The sequence below is a fragment of the Neomonachus schauinslandi genome, chromosome 12, assembly GCF_002201575.2.
Source record: "Neomonachus schauinslandi chromosome 12, ASM220157v2, whole genome shotgun sequence".
Taxonomy (NCBI): Eukaryota; Metazoa; Chordata; class Mammalia; order Carnivora; family Phocidae; genus Neomonachus; species Neomonachus schauinslandi.
In genome coordinates this window covers 85983863-86000589 of record NC_058414.1, presented here as the reverse complement: position 1 = coordinate 86000589, position 16727 = coordinate 85983863, and the positions used below count along the sequence as shown (strand labels likewise).

The 16727-nt window shown below is 43.4% G+C and overlaps 1 protein-coding gene across 5 annotated transcripts in view; it reads left to right on the top strand.

Annotated features, from left to right (window-relative positions):
* The window catches only part of CHCHD3 (coiled-coil-helix-coiled-coil-helix domain containing 3), a 271107-nt gene extending 260553 nt beyond the window's left edge, over positions 1-10554 (top strand). For 3 of the 5 annotated variants that reach the window (XM_044920171.1, XM_021692981.2, XM_044920174.1), the window contains 2 exons: positions 7365-7431; positions 9806-10554. In XM_044920171.1, the coding sequence (XP_044776106.1) occupies positions 7365-7388 (24 nt within the window). In that variant the 3' untranslated portion in view covers positions 7389-7431; positions 9806-10554. Of the gene's footprint in view, positions 1-7364; positions 7436-9805 lie in introns of all 5 variants that reach the window. The other 2 variants (XM_044920173.1, XM_044920172.1) reach the window with 2 other exon arrangements.
* The last annotated feature ends 6173 nt before the right edge of the window (positions 10555-16727 follow it).

The window sequence follows — 16727 nt, the reverse complement described above, 5'->3', positions numbered from 1 at the left end:
TTCGGCTCAGGTCATGATCCCAGGGTCCTGGGATCGAGCCCCGCATCGGGCTCCCTGCTCCGCGGGAAGCCTGCTTCTCCCTGTCCCACTCCCCCTGCTTGTGTTCCCTCTCTCGCTGTCTCTCTCTCCCTCTGTCAAATAAATAAAATCTTTAAAAAAAAATAAAAAAATAAAAGCCTAGTGGCTTGAGGCTTTCTTCTGTTTCTTGCTTGTAGCTCCAACTGTGTAATTTCTAGTAGCATGCCAGTGATTCTTTTCTTTAAAGGTCTTTGGTAGAAGTAATGTTGCTAATGTTAAGTTAGTACATTTTATTTGTCAAAGACAGCTTCTGATATGCTCTTAACAAGCCCGAACCTTTAATACTGATACTAACTGACGCACCTGGGACCTGCAAGCTGACTCATGGATTTCTCTAACTTGATATTAGTGCCAATTGAGGAGGGGGTAGTAGTTAGTGCAAAGAACGGCTGTGACAAAGTGTATGTTTCTACACTGGCGTCTGACAAACATGCCTGTTTGCACAATGTGATTTGTAACATTACTCAAGTGGCAACTGCAAGGGTGTATGGAGTTTCAACTTCACCCTGACTATCTGGGTTGTGTTGAATTGTTTGCACCTAGCCCCATGCTATCAGTGGCATATATTTATAGAATAAAACAAAGTTACTTTGTAACAACATCAAATATGCCACACAGTGCAGTAGGGAGTTCAAATTGGGCAGATCTGCGTTTGTATTGAAGCTTTGTCTTTTACTAACTCTGTGACCTTGGGCATTGATTTTTCTCTCTGAATTAGGGTGATGTTATCCCCAGTGTTGTGGGGATTACATTTATATAAAGTATTTGGTAAATCTTATTTTTTCCTTCTTCCCTCAGTTGTGTTATTTCATTTTGAAACCACTAAACAGATCATCCCAAAGCACCAAATTATTACTAGTGATTCCAAAAGAGGACCCCCCCCCCGCCCCAATCTGCAACATAATTTAATATCCTTTCTGTGAAGTGTGTTTTGAGGTACCTGTTGTTTCACAACTCTTATATTCAAATATTAGGGAGCATATAACACCAGGTAATAATACAAAGATAACTGTCCACAAAGTATTTTTACCCTAAGATGGGCAACATTGTAATGGGCAAGAAAACAAGAAGCAATAATACCTTGTATTTCTATAGTACTTTAGATTTCCAGGTGATTTCACATCTATTCTCTTGCTTGTTTTTATGACAACCTGAGATGTAAATAGAGACGGTTTTATTTTCATGGTTTTACAGTTGAGAGACTTGAAACCCAGGGAAGTCATGATGGTCAATGTAACAACTAAACCAAGATATACCTACCATAAAAACAAAAAAATTAAGAATGGTGTTTGGTTTTTGAGTTGGGTGTGAGAAGAGACAGCCATTATCCACTAATACAGAAATAAGGCAATGAGAGAAAATGTCAACGATGATCATGAAGTGAAGAGAAAAACATGAATATCAAATTAAGTTGTAATGGAGACTAAAGGTAATTAATAGGGAGTAGGGAGTTGGGATTATAAAGGCCATGGACAAAGGTGCAGCTCAGCAAAAAGGTGCCCTATTTTAAGACCACACCAAAATGGCCACAGGGGGTTAATACCAGCATTTCCTGAGCACTTTTCCTCTCATACCACGTTTCCCTTTTTCTCAGTGTGAAGTTTGTCTAACCTTGTGACCCCTGACTCTGCCCATTGTTAGAAGGGGCTTCAGCGGTATAGTGGTTCTGATCGTCCATTGTAGCCGATCCTGACTGGTCAGCTTCCCTTTTGTGTTCCCTTGTTAAATCCAGAGAACCACCTAGACATGCTAATATGTAGAAAATGGTCAACATGACAACAACACATTAGGTCATGTTGTCCATTTCCGGCATAGTGCAAGAGTTTTCCCCTTGGAATAATTCCAAGAACCAAATCCACTCCACTTTTAAATGACTCATAAGATTGGGCTTTCACTGGTTCCCTTGAGGCACTGTTCTATAGACTAATAGATTTTGCTGATTGGAAAATTTCCGGATATTCCTTAGCCTTATTTTTCCTTTCTTCATGCATTTACTCATATCAATCTTTCTTCAGCTATTCTTAAACAATTCCTCGTGGGTTGATATGAGACATTTAGACTGTTACTTCTAGTATATTAAGTTATGTATTCTTCATAAGGGTAAAGAGGTAATAAATTGCTGTAATTATTATTTCTAAGACTTAAAAGCTACTGGCTAGCTGTATGAGGTACGCCTTTTAAAAATGTAGGAGGACATCGATTGATAGACTGTGTCTTTTATTTCTCATATCAGCTTAGCTTCATAGCTTTCTATAAACTCCCCAAGATTGAATTACCTGTTCTTACCATGATAACCTGATTCCTATTCAATCTTGGTTCACCTACCTTACAGGAGACTACAGAAGGTGGGAGAGAAATGGGAAGCCAGGGATATTTGCCGCTAGTGGATCAAAATGTACCCAAGTTTTCTTTATCAAAAGGAGGGGAAAGGATAGAGAAAGGGTCCCTCTCAGATCTGCATTGCTCCGTTCCCTGGACACCCCACTGCCCTAATATTTTCTTGCAACATCTGGCTGCTTGGCGGGTAGCATGCTTAGGGGGCAACTCGAAGTATTCCAACTCTTTTCCCAACCCTGCCGCTGACAGGATGGTACAGAAGCTGGCTGGACTCTGGGCAAACATTCTTTGTTCCCTGGAAGGTAGAGTTTTGGGGAAATACTGGTGATCTGGGTTTCAGTTTCTTCTTTGCTAAATTATGGGTTTGAACTAGGTGATCCCTGAGGGCCTTCCAGCTGTGATGCTGTGGGACTAATTCTACTTCCACGCATGAGAGCAAGAGTTTGTGTGCACAGGAACAGAACGACGCACGTCTCTGAGCACATTTCAGTCAAGAGGCATCTCTAGTGTAGGCAGCAGCCCTGCTTTGGGGACCTCCAGCCCTTGTGCCTCTGCCTCTTAGATTTTTCTGTCCTCCTTAAACTTGCACTTCTGGTTTTCCTGCATGTTGCCTGGCCTCCCACAGCTATATAGCCTTTCCTTGAAGCTGATGCTCCTGACAGCCCCAGGGAAGCCAAAGTGGTGGAATGAACTAGGAGGGGGTAAAAACAGTTTCTCCAAAGGCAGTGTACTGAGAAACAGCTGTCTCAGCACTGCCTGGCAGAATGTAGCCTGCCAGCTAATAAACTCCATTAGAAAATGTAGGCTGTCTACCTCTAGCCAGCCCTAGGCTCCCCTGTTCTACAGTGGCTTTCACCTATACTCCATGGATCGTGGGTGGTAAGGGAGTGTAGAGACAGAGCAGGAAGCCAGGTCAGAAGAGCCAAGGAAAGCCTGGGACTAAAAGCAAGGGCCAGACCCAGGGGATGCCTAAGGACAGAGGTCAGTGTGGAGCCTGGAGTCAGATGACAGAGGCCAGTCAGGAGAAGGTAAACCATCACAGAAGTTTAAGTCAACAAGGGGGCAGTGGGTCAATAGCCAAGTAAGCAGCTCAGTTAAAGGAAGGATCTAAACGAGGACATCTTGTAAGTGAGGCAGTGCCTACCTTAGGCCTGTGCTTCCTGCTGGTATCGTTGGGGAGATCAGAACGTCACCCCGTGGTAGTGGAGAGCGTGAGGTCAAGACCCTGGTAAATGAGGCTGGATCTTAATATGAAGTTACTTCAGCCCAATGCTAGTGCATTCAGTTCTTCATTTCCAAAATGAAATGGTACTTCCAGTCCATGGGTAACCCCCAAAATAGAAAACCTGAACTAAGATCAGGGCATAGGGAGGGATTTCCTATGGCAGGAAGTGTCAGCCTTCTTAAGGACATTGCATTTTATCTCCCCTGTGACCTGGGTTTGTGTTAGACGACGTCTCAAATACCTCCCTGTTGTCTAAGTGTGAAGAAGGTCTAAAAACACAGTAGTCACTGTTGCTTTAGAAATCAGCATTCTTGAAAGAAAAACCCAGTGCCAGAGCAAGCGTATTTTATCATTGTTTTCAGATGAATTATAAATTACATCCAAATGATTGAACAGAGTCATAGGCTGTTAGAGCTAGACAGACCTTAGAGATCATGTGACCTAATCCCATCTTTTCACCTGGAAAAATTTGCAGTCACAAAGGGTCAGTGATCTGTTTATGGGACAGAGTCCAGACCAGAATAGCCCATTCCTGGTGCCAAACCCAGCCTGCTGTTTTCTGTAATATCAGCTGTCAAACATGGGTGAACATCAGAATCAGCTGGGGAGCATATTTGAAATGCACACATCTGGCCCCATCCCTGGAGATTATGGTTCAGAAGGTCTAAGGTTGGACCTGGACATCTGAACTTTCAACAAATTTCCCAAGTAACTCTGTGCACAAGTTTGACAGACATACTCTAGAGCCCATTGGCCTAACCTGGATTAGAGGTCTTCGATCTTTCAGAGGCCCTGCTAAGTCTCTGTTTTCCCTTTTCGGGAGTTGAGGACTTGCCACTACCTGTCACTGCTTCTCGGGTCTGAGCCATCTGGCAGAGGTCTCATCAGACTGACCCTGGGAACTTGTTCCTATTTCAGCCTCAGGAACAGATTGGAAGAGGTCTTGGACAGAGGGCGGGAGCCCCTTAAAAAGAAGTTATTTTCTCCCCCTCCTGTTGCCTCCTTTGAAATTGTAGGTACCCCTGGGTGAGGAGCCATGCCTGGTTTTCATGGGTGGGAGGGAGGAAAGAGGTACTGAACCAAGGTAACATGGTCCCCTGGCCAGCTCACAATTGTGACTAACCCTCCCTTGGCTCTGCTCCTCCAGTCACCCTGTTTCCCTCTCCTGACTGACCACAGGGGCCCCTCTCTTTATGCGTTTGCTTCTGATGTCCACAGACGCCCACCTTCAGGGAGCACAGAGATAAATCAAGAAGGTTAATATTCTGGGAAGACCTGTGGGAGCATATTTTTATTGTGTTCAAAGGCTTCTTTATCATCATCACCTAGTGACATTTATTAATGGCCCAGCTGGGCTGCTCATACTCAGGATGACATGTTCGTGTTCCACAATAGATTTCCCGTCCTTCGGTGGGGTGGCCCTTCGGACTTGGAGTCACATCAAAGCAAACTGAATTCCAAACTTTTACATGTGTTATCAGTCTCTTCTATCATAGGGAACCCTCTGAGAGTAATCGTTGCTCTACGACATTTTCTTTTTTTTTTAATTTGGGTTTAATAGAAGAAATATTACAATGGTAGTAGACTCCTTTTTCTTAATAGGCATTTCTTTTCTAGGGCTTATCCTTCAAGAGTTAGAGCTGCAATATGTTCGTGTTTTGTCTGTTATTGCAGCAAGTTGTGTAAACAGTTAATTACTTGTAACTTAATTTGAATATTACACAGAGCATTTGTCAGAGAAGGTATGAAACTAGATCCAGGCATAAAGCAGGGAGAATAGAGAACAGCACTGGCTGGCCGGGGAGGGAGAGAGCGAGAACACAGGAAGTTAGCTAATCAGATTTGCAGGTGGTCAGGAGTCATGCTTGGTGCACAGGCAAAGCTCTCCTTGTGCTCCTCCTAAATTGAATTTATTGATTACTTTTGCTTCTGTCGGTCCTCTCCTCATTGTGTCTTCACCACTCCCTTGTCTTTTACTCTCCCCACTTTTCATGTCCCTCCTTGGGAAAAACTCAGGGATACCCAAACACATTCCCATTTCAGTTCTCCCCTGTAAACCCTCCTGCTTCCTTACTCAGCTTTGTTAGGGCTTTTGAAATCTTGGCGAGATGCTGGGTGAGCTCAGAGACAAGCACTCTGAATAGTATCTTAAAAAAAAAAAACAACCCAGCGTTGCCGTAATTCCTCTTCAATACATTGAGACATCCAGTAGCTGACACATGGCTCTGATAGTCAACCCCTTCAAGAAAGCTATAATTCAAAAATCAGTTGATGAGATTACTGTGGAACAAAAATATTTGAGGAAAACAGTGAAGATCATTTTAATAAATGGAAATGGCAGGCAGTCTGTGGTCTCCAGGGGCCCTGCTCTTGTCTGATACTGTGAGCCAGCAGTCGCTCCTTCCTCGGTGGCTGGAATCAGAGAGAGACTAGAGGACGGAGCAGTACGGATGCCTGAGCCATTCTCTCCTTTTGGCAATTTACCCAGCTGTTCATAAAGGGTTTCTGCAGGCCCCGTATACGTGAATGATGAGCAAATGCAAGGAATTTCTTTCTCCACATTAAGATTAAGTGTTAGGAGTTCCTTAAATGAAGGAAGCAATTTTTTATAACTTGCAGATCTTCTCCCTGATTCTTTGGGGGAATTTCCTATGTTAATTTATGCGGTGTTAAATTTATACAGTGTTGAAATTTAGCCCAAAAGCAGCTACTTAACAGAACCGATACAGAGACTGTGGGAGAACCTATAAGGTGACACTAAATGACACAGACCTTTCCAGGCCTCAGCATCCCTCCAGCCAAAGGTCGTTGGGTCTAGGTTTTGAGCGGGTTTTATTGCATAGTTAGAATAGTAATAACAGAGTGTTTTGCCAATCTTTTTTTTTTTTTTATTCAACTTGATGTATTTATTAATGCCTTTGACTGAGTGAAGAAGTTTTGTATCACCTCTGCCACCCTTTGGTGGCAACTGAGTGCAGTTTACAACATGGGTATAGACTGGCCTGGAGCCCCCGTGCATTAGCTGAACTGTTGTGCTATCTTTTTTTTTTGAACTGTTGTGCTATCTTTGAAAATCAGAATTTTAATACATATAGCGGGCTATTCTGTGAATGTCGTGATTTCTCTGTGTTTTATATTTGCTCAAAAGTGTTCTGTTAGTCTTTTCATTAGACTGGCCCGCTGATCTTTAAACCAGCCAGGGCCTAGCTTGTCTCTCTCAAAGATTAAAGAGAGTCTCATACTCTTAACATTATATAATCTGGCTGGAAAATTACCCTTATATATTTGGTTGGGGTTACAGAAAGAAGAATAGTAAAAAGATTCCCTAGACTCTCAAAAAAACACTTTTTATTGCTTTAATTATGTTGTGGTCACTGTAGATTATTTTGCAACACGTGACACATAGCTATCATAACCATAGGACCTAAGCTATAGAATAAGGCACAGCCATGTAATCTTGATCAGGCAGATAATAGCTTAAAGTTCCCATTGGTATGTTGAAGAAAGTAGTGAGTGTATAACTCCCAAAATGCAAAATGGCATCACTCATAAAGTTATAATTTTCTTTAGTAACTAAATGCCTTTAGATGGGCCAAGTATAAATCTACTTTATACTGACTTCTATTTTGTATTAACATATAATGTTGTGGTGAGATTGTCTGTATGTCTGGAAGTCATCATTTCCTGTCCAAATAACTGGAGACACGGTTGTTGTCTCACACAGATCAAGCCACAAGAGGATAAATGAGACACTGTGATACTGGGACATTGTCTGGTCTGACTCTGACATCGTAGGTGCTCATTTTTTATTTTTTCCAACAAATACAGAGCGTATGTGAATGAGGGTTTGAGAGAAATCTCACATTATGGTGTTTGTTCTGTTAAGACAACTCTGCTGAGCGAAGTCTTCTGCTTTACCTGCTTTGTCTTTCCTTTTTTCTCTAGATGTACCTGGGTTTTCTAATTTACTTCCTCCTTGAGTGTATCATCTTTTGTGACCATTTCTGTATGTGTTCTCGCTAAACTAGTTTGCCTGCTTTTATACCTGGTCTTTTGTGCCCTGTGTACATAGACTTCTTAGTAGCTTATAATCATGGATAAGTTAGGATATCTACCTATCCTGTGCTTTGTGACCCAGGATGCTCTCTTATTTGTCCTTCCACTCTTTCTGTTCTGCCCTATTATTTCAATCATTTTTCTTTATCTTTGGCTTTAAACCTTTCTCTAAAGACTGTTGACATCTCTTCCCAAGGCTGTAACTTCCTTCTAGATATTTCCATCTGGGATTTCTTATACACCCAGAATTTAAGTCCTTTCCCTCATTCCCAAGCTGACTCTTCCCCCTGACTTTTCCATGACACCACCATTCTCCCTGTCACTGAGGATCACCATACCTTAGGTCTCACCACCTCTATGTTTCTAGCCAGGTCTTTTTTTTTTTTTTCCCAAAGATTTTATTTATTTATTTGAGACAGAGAGAATGAGAGGGAGGAGGGTCAGAGGGAGAAGCAGACTCCCTGCCGAGCAGGGAGCCCGATGCGGGACTCGATCCCGGGACTCCAGGATCATGACCTGAGCCGAAGGCAGTCGCTTAACCGACTGAGCCACCCAGGCGCCCCTCTAGCCAGGTCTTTTATGGCTCTATTTCTCATTCCCACCCTTGATTCCTAATCTGCCTCTGCCCTAGTCTTCTTGCCTCCAGACTCTCATCTATTAGATCCGTTATGCCAAGGAAGAAGGGTAACCCTCCTAAATGACATTTTCCTGTTTAAAGACATATGTGGATTCCCAAGTTTTTTCCAGAGGCCAACAGGTTTTTTCCAGAAAGCCAATGGGCTTTCACTCTGGGCCCTTTGGACACTCTTTTCCTTGGTACATCCTTGGTACACCCTTTCCTCTAGTTAGGCTGGTCTTTCTCCTCTGCCCCCCATACATACCGGGATTGCTCCTACCTCTGAATCTTTGCCACTGCTTCCTGCCCTCACCCCTCCTCAGCCCGCTCCTGGTCCTTCTGTTTAGACTCTGAAAGACTCAGAGAGATGGTCTGCAAGGTCCTATTAGGAGCCTCCCCTGACCACTCCAGTTTTATAGAGTTCTCTTCCTCCGAACGAGTTAGAACAACTCCTCTTTTGAACTATTACCTTCTCTGGAAGGATACCCAAGAAACTGGGAAACAGAAGGGAGGAAATATTCTTTTGTTTATCTTGAATTTTATACTGTATGTATTACTTATTCAGTAAAATTAATTTTTAGCATATATTTAGCAAGTATTTTTTAAAAATAGCTAATTACTACATTATATTATGCCTTAATTCTCCACGGGCCTGTGTATTGGTTTCCCCATAGCACCTCACTCACTACAATGATTACCTAGTAAGAGCTCAGTTTAAGAGCTGGGTGAATAAATGGCTGGAAGGGTGTGAACAGATGAACTATAGGCAACCTTGGGCCTGACCTAGCTGCCTCATCCTGAATAATTTCAAAACTAAAGGGGAAAGCATCACTTTTGTCTTTTAAAGATTCCTGAGAATGGAGAGAATATATCCCCTGCCCCGGCTAGTTATAGAGTTTTACTCTGATAGTTGAGAACTCTTCCTGTTTACCTCCCCACACATACCCTCAGTCACAAAAATAAAGCAATTTCAAAATAGATACTTATCTTTGTAGCTCCATCCAGCATTACAAGCTCATGAACATCTGTGTTCTGCCTGGAGTGGGCAGAGGTTTCTGGGAGAGATTCTTGCCCTCTCGGAGTCTTTGGGATTTAACCTCTACTCCACCCCACCTCCCACCCCTGTTGCCATGACAATAGCTTCACCCCAGTCCCTGTGGCTACCAGAAATACTCCCACACATTTCCAAATGCCCCTGGTAGAGAGAGAGCACACATGTCGACACCCCCCAGTGATCCAGGCCATGCTCGCTCTTGAGTTCAGCTTGGTATGGTGGTGGGGGTGGGGGTGGGGTCATTTGGAGATTATACATGATTAAGCAGTGGTGTTCATTAAAAGTAATAATATTTTGAGACCAAGAAGCGCATACACCTTGTTTTATGTGTTTTTGAGTAGATCTTTTTAAAGTAATACAAATGGTACTAAATAGTTATTGCCATTTTGGGGATCCCTCCTTCTGCTGGTAAAACTCATGTTTTCTTTTTCTCTTGCAGAGCATGCTTGAGAAGGGAGGATAAAGTCAACTTTTAGAACAAGCAGAACTCCTCAACGTTAATTCCAGAGGCGGAACATTTTTTTTTTTTTTTCCTAGTAAGAAGGTAACCCATTTAAGGAGAAGACGATTAAAGAGAAGCGCCAAAGAGCAGATTCAGCTGAAGCATATCCCAGTTGATCAACTGCAGTTTGAAAAGCCAAGGCCTAGATCAGGTATCAGCCAGCAAGGACACACTGCAGTGTTAGTCAACTCTGTTCATGATGATTAAAAGAGAAAGGCAGACCTTTCTACCTTTAAATTTTAACTTTCAATTCAGCTTTCTCTTCTCACCAAGCTCCAGGGTTGGGTGAATCTTCATTCCAGCAGAGCTGGGGTTGGGGGTTGGGATGGGGGCTGAGGTAATTGGAGCGGGGCGGGGAGAGGGCACCAAACCTCCATCTCAGCCCAGCAGTGCTGGATGCAATTGTCTAGGCTCTGGTGTTTTGGTTTTCCCTTTTGCTTTTCTCCCTTGACTATATAAGAGCTACTTCATTTTAACTTATTATGGTGATCATATAAGTAAGACAAAAAGGAGAGAAAAATGTACCTCTTTTACTGGAATAATGTTTATGATTACAAGTGAAATAAGGCATTTTTTATCAACATAAAGGCAACCTTGGCTTATACCACCTCTTCTCGATCATGAATACGGACATCTTTACTGCACTCACTATTAATAATAAATATATTTTCCGAAGAAGACTGGCATTGCAGCCTGGGGCCTCGTGTATTCCTTTCATTGGGTTAGATGGTTATGCATATGGAAATTGAGTTGATTTATATTTGCACATGGGCCGTACCTTTCTTCTAAAAAGCTCCAGAGCACTTTGCAGAGCCTCAGATAGGCAAGAGATACTTAGAACTTGCCTCTCAGCTAGGTAGGATTCTGTAAGATCTCCACAAATTGCCTGAACCTTTCTGTCTTTGGGATGACTTAAGTCGCCCTGCCTGGGGCAAGAACTAGATTAGATAAGCTTGGTTAGGAATGTATGATTATGCAGTACTACGAAAATGTTAAAAAAAAAAACCCTTGCAGTTTTTCCTCTTTCCAATTTCATTGAAATTTCTTGGTTATCACTTATTTTTCTACCAGAGGATTGGTGCTTCAGCCCTTGATTTTGGTAAGTTGGAAGTTAACATTTACACTAAAGCTGAATGGAAAGTTCTTTCTGGGATATACATGGAGAAGAAAATGCGAGTGCTCTGTGATGTCATCTAAATAGCTTCTGTCATGTAGAAGTTTTATTCCATTTTTATTTTGATACACACAGAGAGAGAATTTAGCAAAATGATTAAGAATACAGGCTTTGGAATAAGGAGTATCTGTATTCAGATTGTGTCTCTGCTTCTTACCAACTTGGGACTAACAAGTCACCTAACAATACTGATCTCTCATTCTTCAACCGTAAATAGATGGAAAATTGAAGAACCTGCCTTGTAGACTTCCAGCGAAGAGTCAAAATGCTTTCTACATACATCAGTCAGGCCCAGTATATGATGTTGTTGGTTTGTGTGATCATTCAGTAAACTGGTATTTGGAGTTGGGGGCATGGAAGGAATATCCACATACCCAGATTACTTTTTACTTTAGAGGAATCAGGATGAACTTGTGCTTGGAAATTTCAACCAATCCCTGTTATGTAAGTGTGGCTTCTTAATTCCTGAGCTGGCTCTGTTTGAATGGCATCTACCTGTACCCTTATGGACACACCTGTGGACCTGGTGTTGATTCTGAGTGACGTTGGTGATTGTCCTTCCATAATTAACCGAGATGCCCTGTGATTGCTATTTAACGAAGGTTTTTTTGTTTTTGTCTTTGTTTTTTAATGGTGCAAAATAAGCTGAGCTCTCTTAAATGTGAATGAAGGAAGCAAGGTAACTTGAGCAGCACATTTGGCCACCGTCAGGATGGCATCCAGGTAACTGCCTGGGAGAAATAATAGGTACACAAAAACAAGTGTTTACGCGGTGACTTGCTGTAGTGTTTGCAAATCGGCTAACTCACAAATTCCCTCCTATACTGTTTTGTTTTGCAGTTGAGAGCCAAGAACTTGGCACATCCCAGGCTGCCAGTCTTTTCGCTGGCAGAGAAATGCAGCACTGGAAGCATCAGGCATTTCAAGCTGGTTAGATACATGAGAATGGGAGGGTGGTTTGTCAGGTTATTAATTTATCATTCTGATAAACATGATGGGTATGAGGGGAAAGACAGCACTTTGGGGGAAGTAAAAGGGTGAGATGGTGCCTTTTCTCCACCTTTGGAGACCTCACTGTTGACTACATCACTGCTCTCTTCAGATCACTGTTGACTCTAGGACAGCTGCCTGGGAATAACGTTGTGATTTATGAGTCTCATGGGAGTGACGTTCTCTGATCAGTTTCTCCATGAAGTAGAGCAGACCTTGAACCACAATAGATTAGCTCTTGAAACCCAGAAGAATAAAGTATTCTGAAAGCTGGTCACACTAAGCAAATGTCTGGGGAACTTCTAGAAGACAGCTGGGTCAGACCAGTACAGAGTGCTCTCTGAAAAGTCAGTGATTTATTACAGAAGACTTGCTAACATGTGATGGTTTAAAAAATTATTGGCTAATCATTATTAATAGCAAATGTGGAGCGCTAAAAGCCAGATGCTTGTGGCCTGCTGGTCAACCAATGAGACTCTGTAGCAGCTCTGAGTTGTATTTTACTTAGAACTGAATAAGCAGCCAGATGGCCTTAGCTTCTCTGGCTTAGGAGCTGGGAACCTGTGGTTCTTAGCTTGATATTTTTCAGCCCACATGTATAACTGCTTTTGCCAGAAACCCACAGGATAATTCTCTTTCCCCCATTTCGGTGAGCCATAGGATCTGACCCTTTCAAGATTTAAGAATTAGAGCAGATGAAGAACAATTGAAAGGGTAGCAGTAACTTACTGTGATTCAGACCAAGTGAACTGAAAACCAGGAGTCTGTTTTGAGGTAATATTCTTGAAAAGCTAATACTTTGAATGAATGAGTTAATAATTCGTTTTCTGTCACTGCTCTGTTCTACTCCCCCAGGTATTCATCCATTTCTTTGCTTCCCCCCCCTTTGTCTTTCCCATCTGTTTCTCCTCTTCTAGCTTCTTCTGTCTGTTTAAACTTCTCTCATCCTACTTGGCCTTTCAGGGCCGGCTCCTGGGAGGTATTATTACAGGGTGCTGAGAGCATTATCTTGCATACAGAATCTTGGACTCTTACTCTGGTTCTGCTGCTCTTGCCAATTGGTACAAGTCCCTTCTCAGGTTTCTCACTCTAACTTCTCTTTTGTATATATATGTTTTATATTTCATGCTATATGCTCACTCTCTCCAGGTTTTTCCAGGCTTAGTATTGCTGGCAGGACCACGCCCCCTCCCCCCAGCTGATTGCTTTAGTAAAGTCATCCAAAACAAAGAATCTTCCATTTTTCCTATCAGTTGTTTTGAACCTTCCAAATAGACCCACAGACTTATTATTGTTTTGAAGTAAGCTCAACTCCCAATGTGGCGCTCGAACTCATGACCCCGAAGATCAAGAGTCACATGCTGTAGCGACTGAGCCAGCCAGACACCCCAGACCCACAGCCTTCTTTTTTTTTTAATTTTATTTATTTATTTGAGAGAGAGAGAGATAGCGAGAGAGAGCGCAAGGAAGGAGGAGAGGGAGAAGCAGGCCCCCCGCTGAGCAGGGAGCCCGATGCGGGACTGAGCCCAAGGCAGGCGCTTAACTGACTGAGCCACCCAGGCGCCCCCCCCCACAGCCTCCTTTAGACCGTGATAATATGCCCTGTATTTATGGGACAGTCCAGTATTAAACCCAGTTTAGATTCAAAACATTTGGTCACCATATTTATGGCTTTTCAGTTAAGGAAGTTAGAAACTGAAAACAAACGGTCAAGTTCAGTCCCTGAAACTCCCTCAAACCAAGTCAACCTAAATTGGAAATAGCTATACTGCAATTTAATGAAGTGCTTCAAACCTCTTTAGGTGCGTGTGACTAGGCGAGGCCTCCGTACCCGTCAAAGAGTTTCCCCTTGCAGAAAAGTTCAACTTCCCTCATCTGTTTGTTCCCTACGTAGTCTCCCTCTTCCTCTCCTGGTCACTGTCACTTTGCTGAGAGAGCAGTGTGATTTGAATATAACCTTGTCTTCAAAGTAAATTACATTTCCATAATGGCTTTTAAATGCAAATGTGGCAGCCTGAGGTCCCTGGCCAAGTTGCAGGGTGCCACTCTGGTGTGGTCACACGTCTCTTTCCTAGACTTGGTCCCAGTGAGGGTAACGGACTGGTCAGGCTGAGGAGCCTCCCCTGCCAGGTGTGTCCCTGGGTCAGCCTGCTGTTAGGTTGTCGGCAGTGGCCTCAGCACAGGTTGAAAGGCTGTGCTCACTCTGTCTCCCCATCCCTGGCAAATATATAAAATAGGGATGAGGGCCAAGCGCCTGGGACCACTTGCTTATTATCTGCCTGTGCAGTCTGAGAGACAAGCTAAAGACATTTTCTTCCATCTCATAGCCACAGGCTGCTCTCCTCTGTCAGCATCAAACCAGAGACCAGTCCAGCCTGCAAATTTTAGTTTTGCTTTGCATCTCTCTGACGTAATGTGCACCCTAGTCTCAGAAACTTGTCCACAAATTCACTGAAAATATTATTCCACATAGAGTTGAACTGGCAATGTCTTTTTATTTCAAGCTTAGAGGACAGGCTGCAGAGCAAGCACCAGCAACTTTGCTTTAGCTGAGGGTGAATAGGATGTCGGCTCACCTGCTGGCAGGAGTTGATTTTGAGTTACCTCAGTGTTCTTAAAATGCCTTTGCAGGAGCCACATGTTAAATGTGAACCCAAAATAAAAGAGCCCACACTCCTCACTCTCAGGTGCTTACCACAGAACTTGGAAATCTCAATAACGAAGGCAGAAGGTGATTTTCCTCCACTGGAAATGAATTTATATGTGAAGTTAGAAAGACATTGTTGCGTAGAAGTAGAAAACAAGTTATGGATCTGCATTGAGGTGATGCTCTTTCAGGACGTCAGAAGTTACTGTCCTGAGTTTATATAACCACTTACAGCTTCCTCCTCAGTATAGGAGTGGCATGTTCATCACCTTACAGATCTCCCCGTACCACTCCCGCTGACCACTCCTGCACTCTGGTCCCCGGGAGGGGTGGTTTTCAGCCACAGTAGCATGCCACACCGGCATTGCTTGAATCATCCACACCTTGATGCAGCAGAACCTACCGTTGTGCCCCGGGCACTGTCCCAGGGGTCAGTGATACAGTGGTCAACACTCTAGACAGGCCCTGGCCTCTCAGAGTTTACACTGGGTGGGGTGTGAGGGGAATGTACAGTAAACATAATGTCAGGGGATAGTAAATGGCTACACAAATATTAAAGCAGGGCAAGGACTAGAGAGTTCAGGGAGCTGGAGTAGGGCTGTGGGGGGAGGAGGGTGCTATGTAAGATTCATTGGTGAAGACAAGCTATAAGGGGGTGACAGTTTGGCAGATTCTTGAAGGTAGTGGGGACTGGATTCCAGGCTGGGGAGCATATAGTAAGCACAGAAGTCCTGAGGTAGGAATAAGTTTGTTGTATTAGGGAACAGCAAAGAGGTCATTGTGGCTTGAGTGGAGTAAAAAAGGCAAATGGTTTTGGGAGATGAGTTCAGAGAGGTAGGCAGGGTCTAAACAGGAGGGACCTCTTTCTCCATGGTAAGAATTCAGTTTTAGGGGCGCCTGGGTGGCTCAGTTGGTTAAGCGACTGCCTTCGGCTCATGATCCTGGAGTCCCGGGATCGGGTCCCGCATCGGGCTCCCTGCTCGGCGGGGAGCCTGCTTCTCCCTCTGACCCTCCTCCCTCTCGTGCTCTCTGTCTCTCATTCTCTCTCAAATAAATAAATAAATCTTTAAAAAAAAAAAAGAATTCAGTTTTATTCAGAGTGTGATTAAAAACCATTGGAAGGTTTGGTGCAGGGTCCTCAGTTTATCTAATTTACATTTCTAAAAGATCACTCTGGCTGCTGTGTGAAGAATTATCTGAAGTTTGGGTAAAGTGGAGGAAAGAATAGTAGGAATAGTATCACATTAACAATGTAAGCAAGAGGTGCTGATTTGGACTAGGGTGATAGCAGTGGAGAAAGTGAGGAGTCATCAGATTTAGGACATCTATAGATACAAGTAGACCCGGTAAGACTGACTATTGCATTACATGGAGGCCGGAGGGTGAGAGAAAGAGAGGAAAAGTATAAGATGCCCAAGATTTGCCTGAGCAACTAACTCAATAGAGGTACCATTTACTGGGGCTGAGACACAGACTAGCAAGATTGGGGCGGGGGGGGGCAAAAAGGGTTCAGTTTTGATCATGTTACATTTAATATATAAATTACAATTCCTAGTAGAAATGCTGAGTAGGTTGTTAGGTGAACGCTGGGGCTAGATAGATTGAGGCATCAGTGTGGCCATGATTGAGGCATACAGTGTGGCCTTGGCACTGTGCTCACCCAGGGAGTGAACGGATAGCTTAGCCCTATGGCTCTCAGGAGAGAAGTGAGCAGAGAGGAATGGGACAGTGGGCATTGCTGTGAGGGACAAACCAAGGCCGACTTGGAGGCCAAGGGAAGAAAGTGTTTAAAGAAGGAGGGACTTCCCAGCTGTGTTAAATGCTACTGATGCATCAAACAAGAGGAAGACAGATTTAGCCAATGGATTCAGCGACATGAAGGCTAGTTGATGAGCAGTTTTGGTGAAAGCCTGGTCACCGTGGGGTTGAGGAAAGAATGGGTTTGGGAAGTGGAGACAGAAGAGGCAGCACTTTGGAGAAGTTTTACTAAAAGGCGGGGAAGTAGGTGGAAGAGCTGTGAGATTCTAGGGAGGTTTCTTTTTAAGACT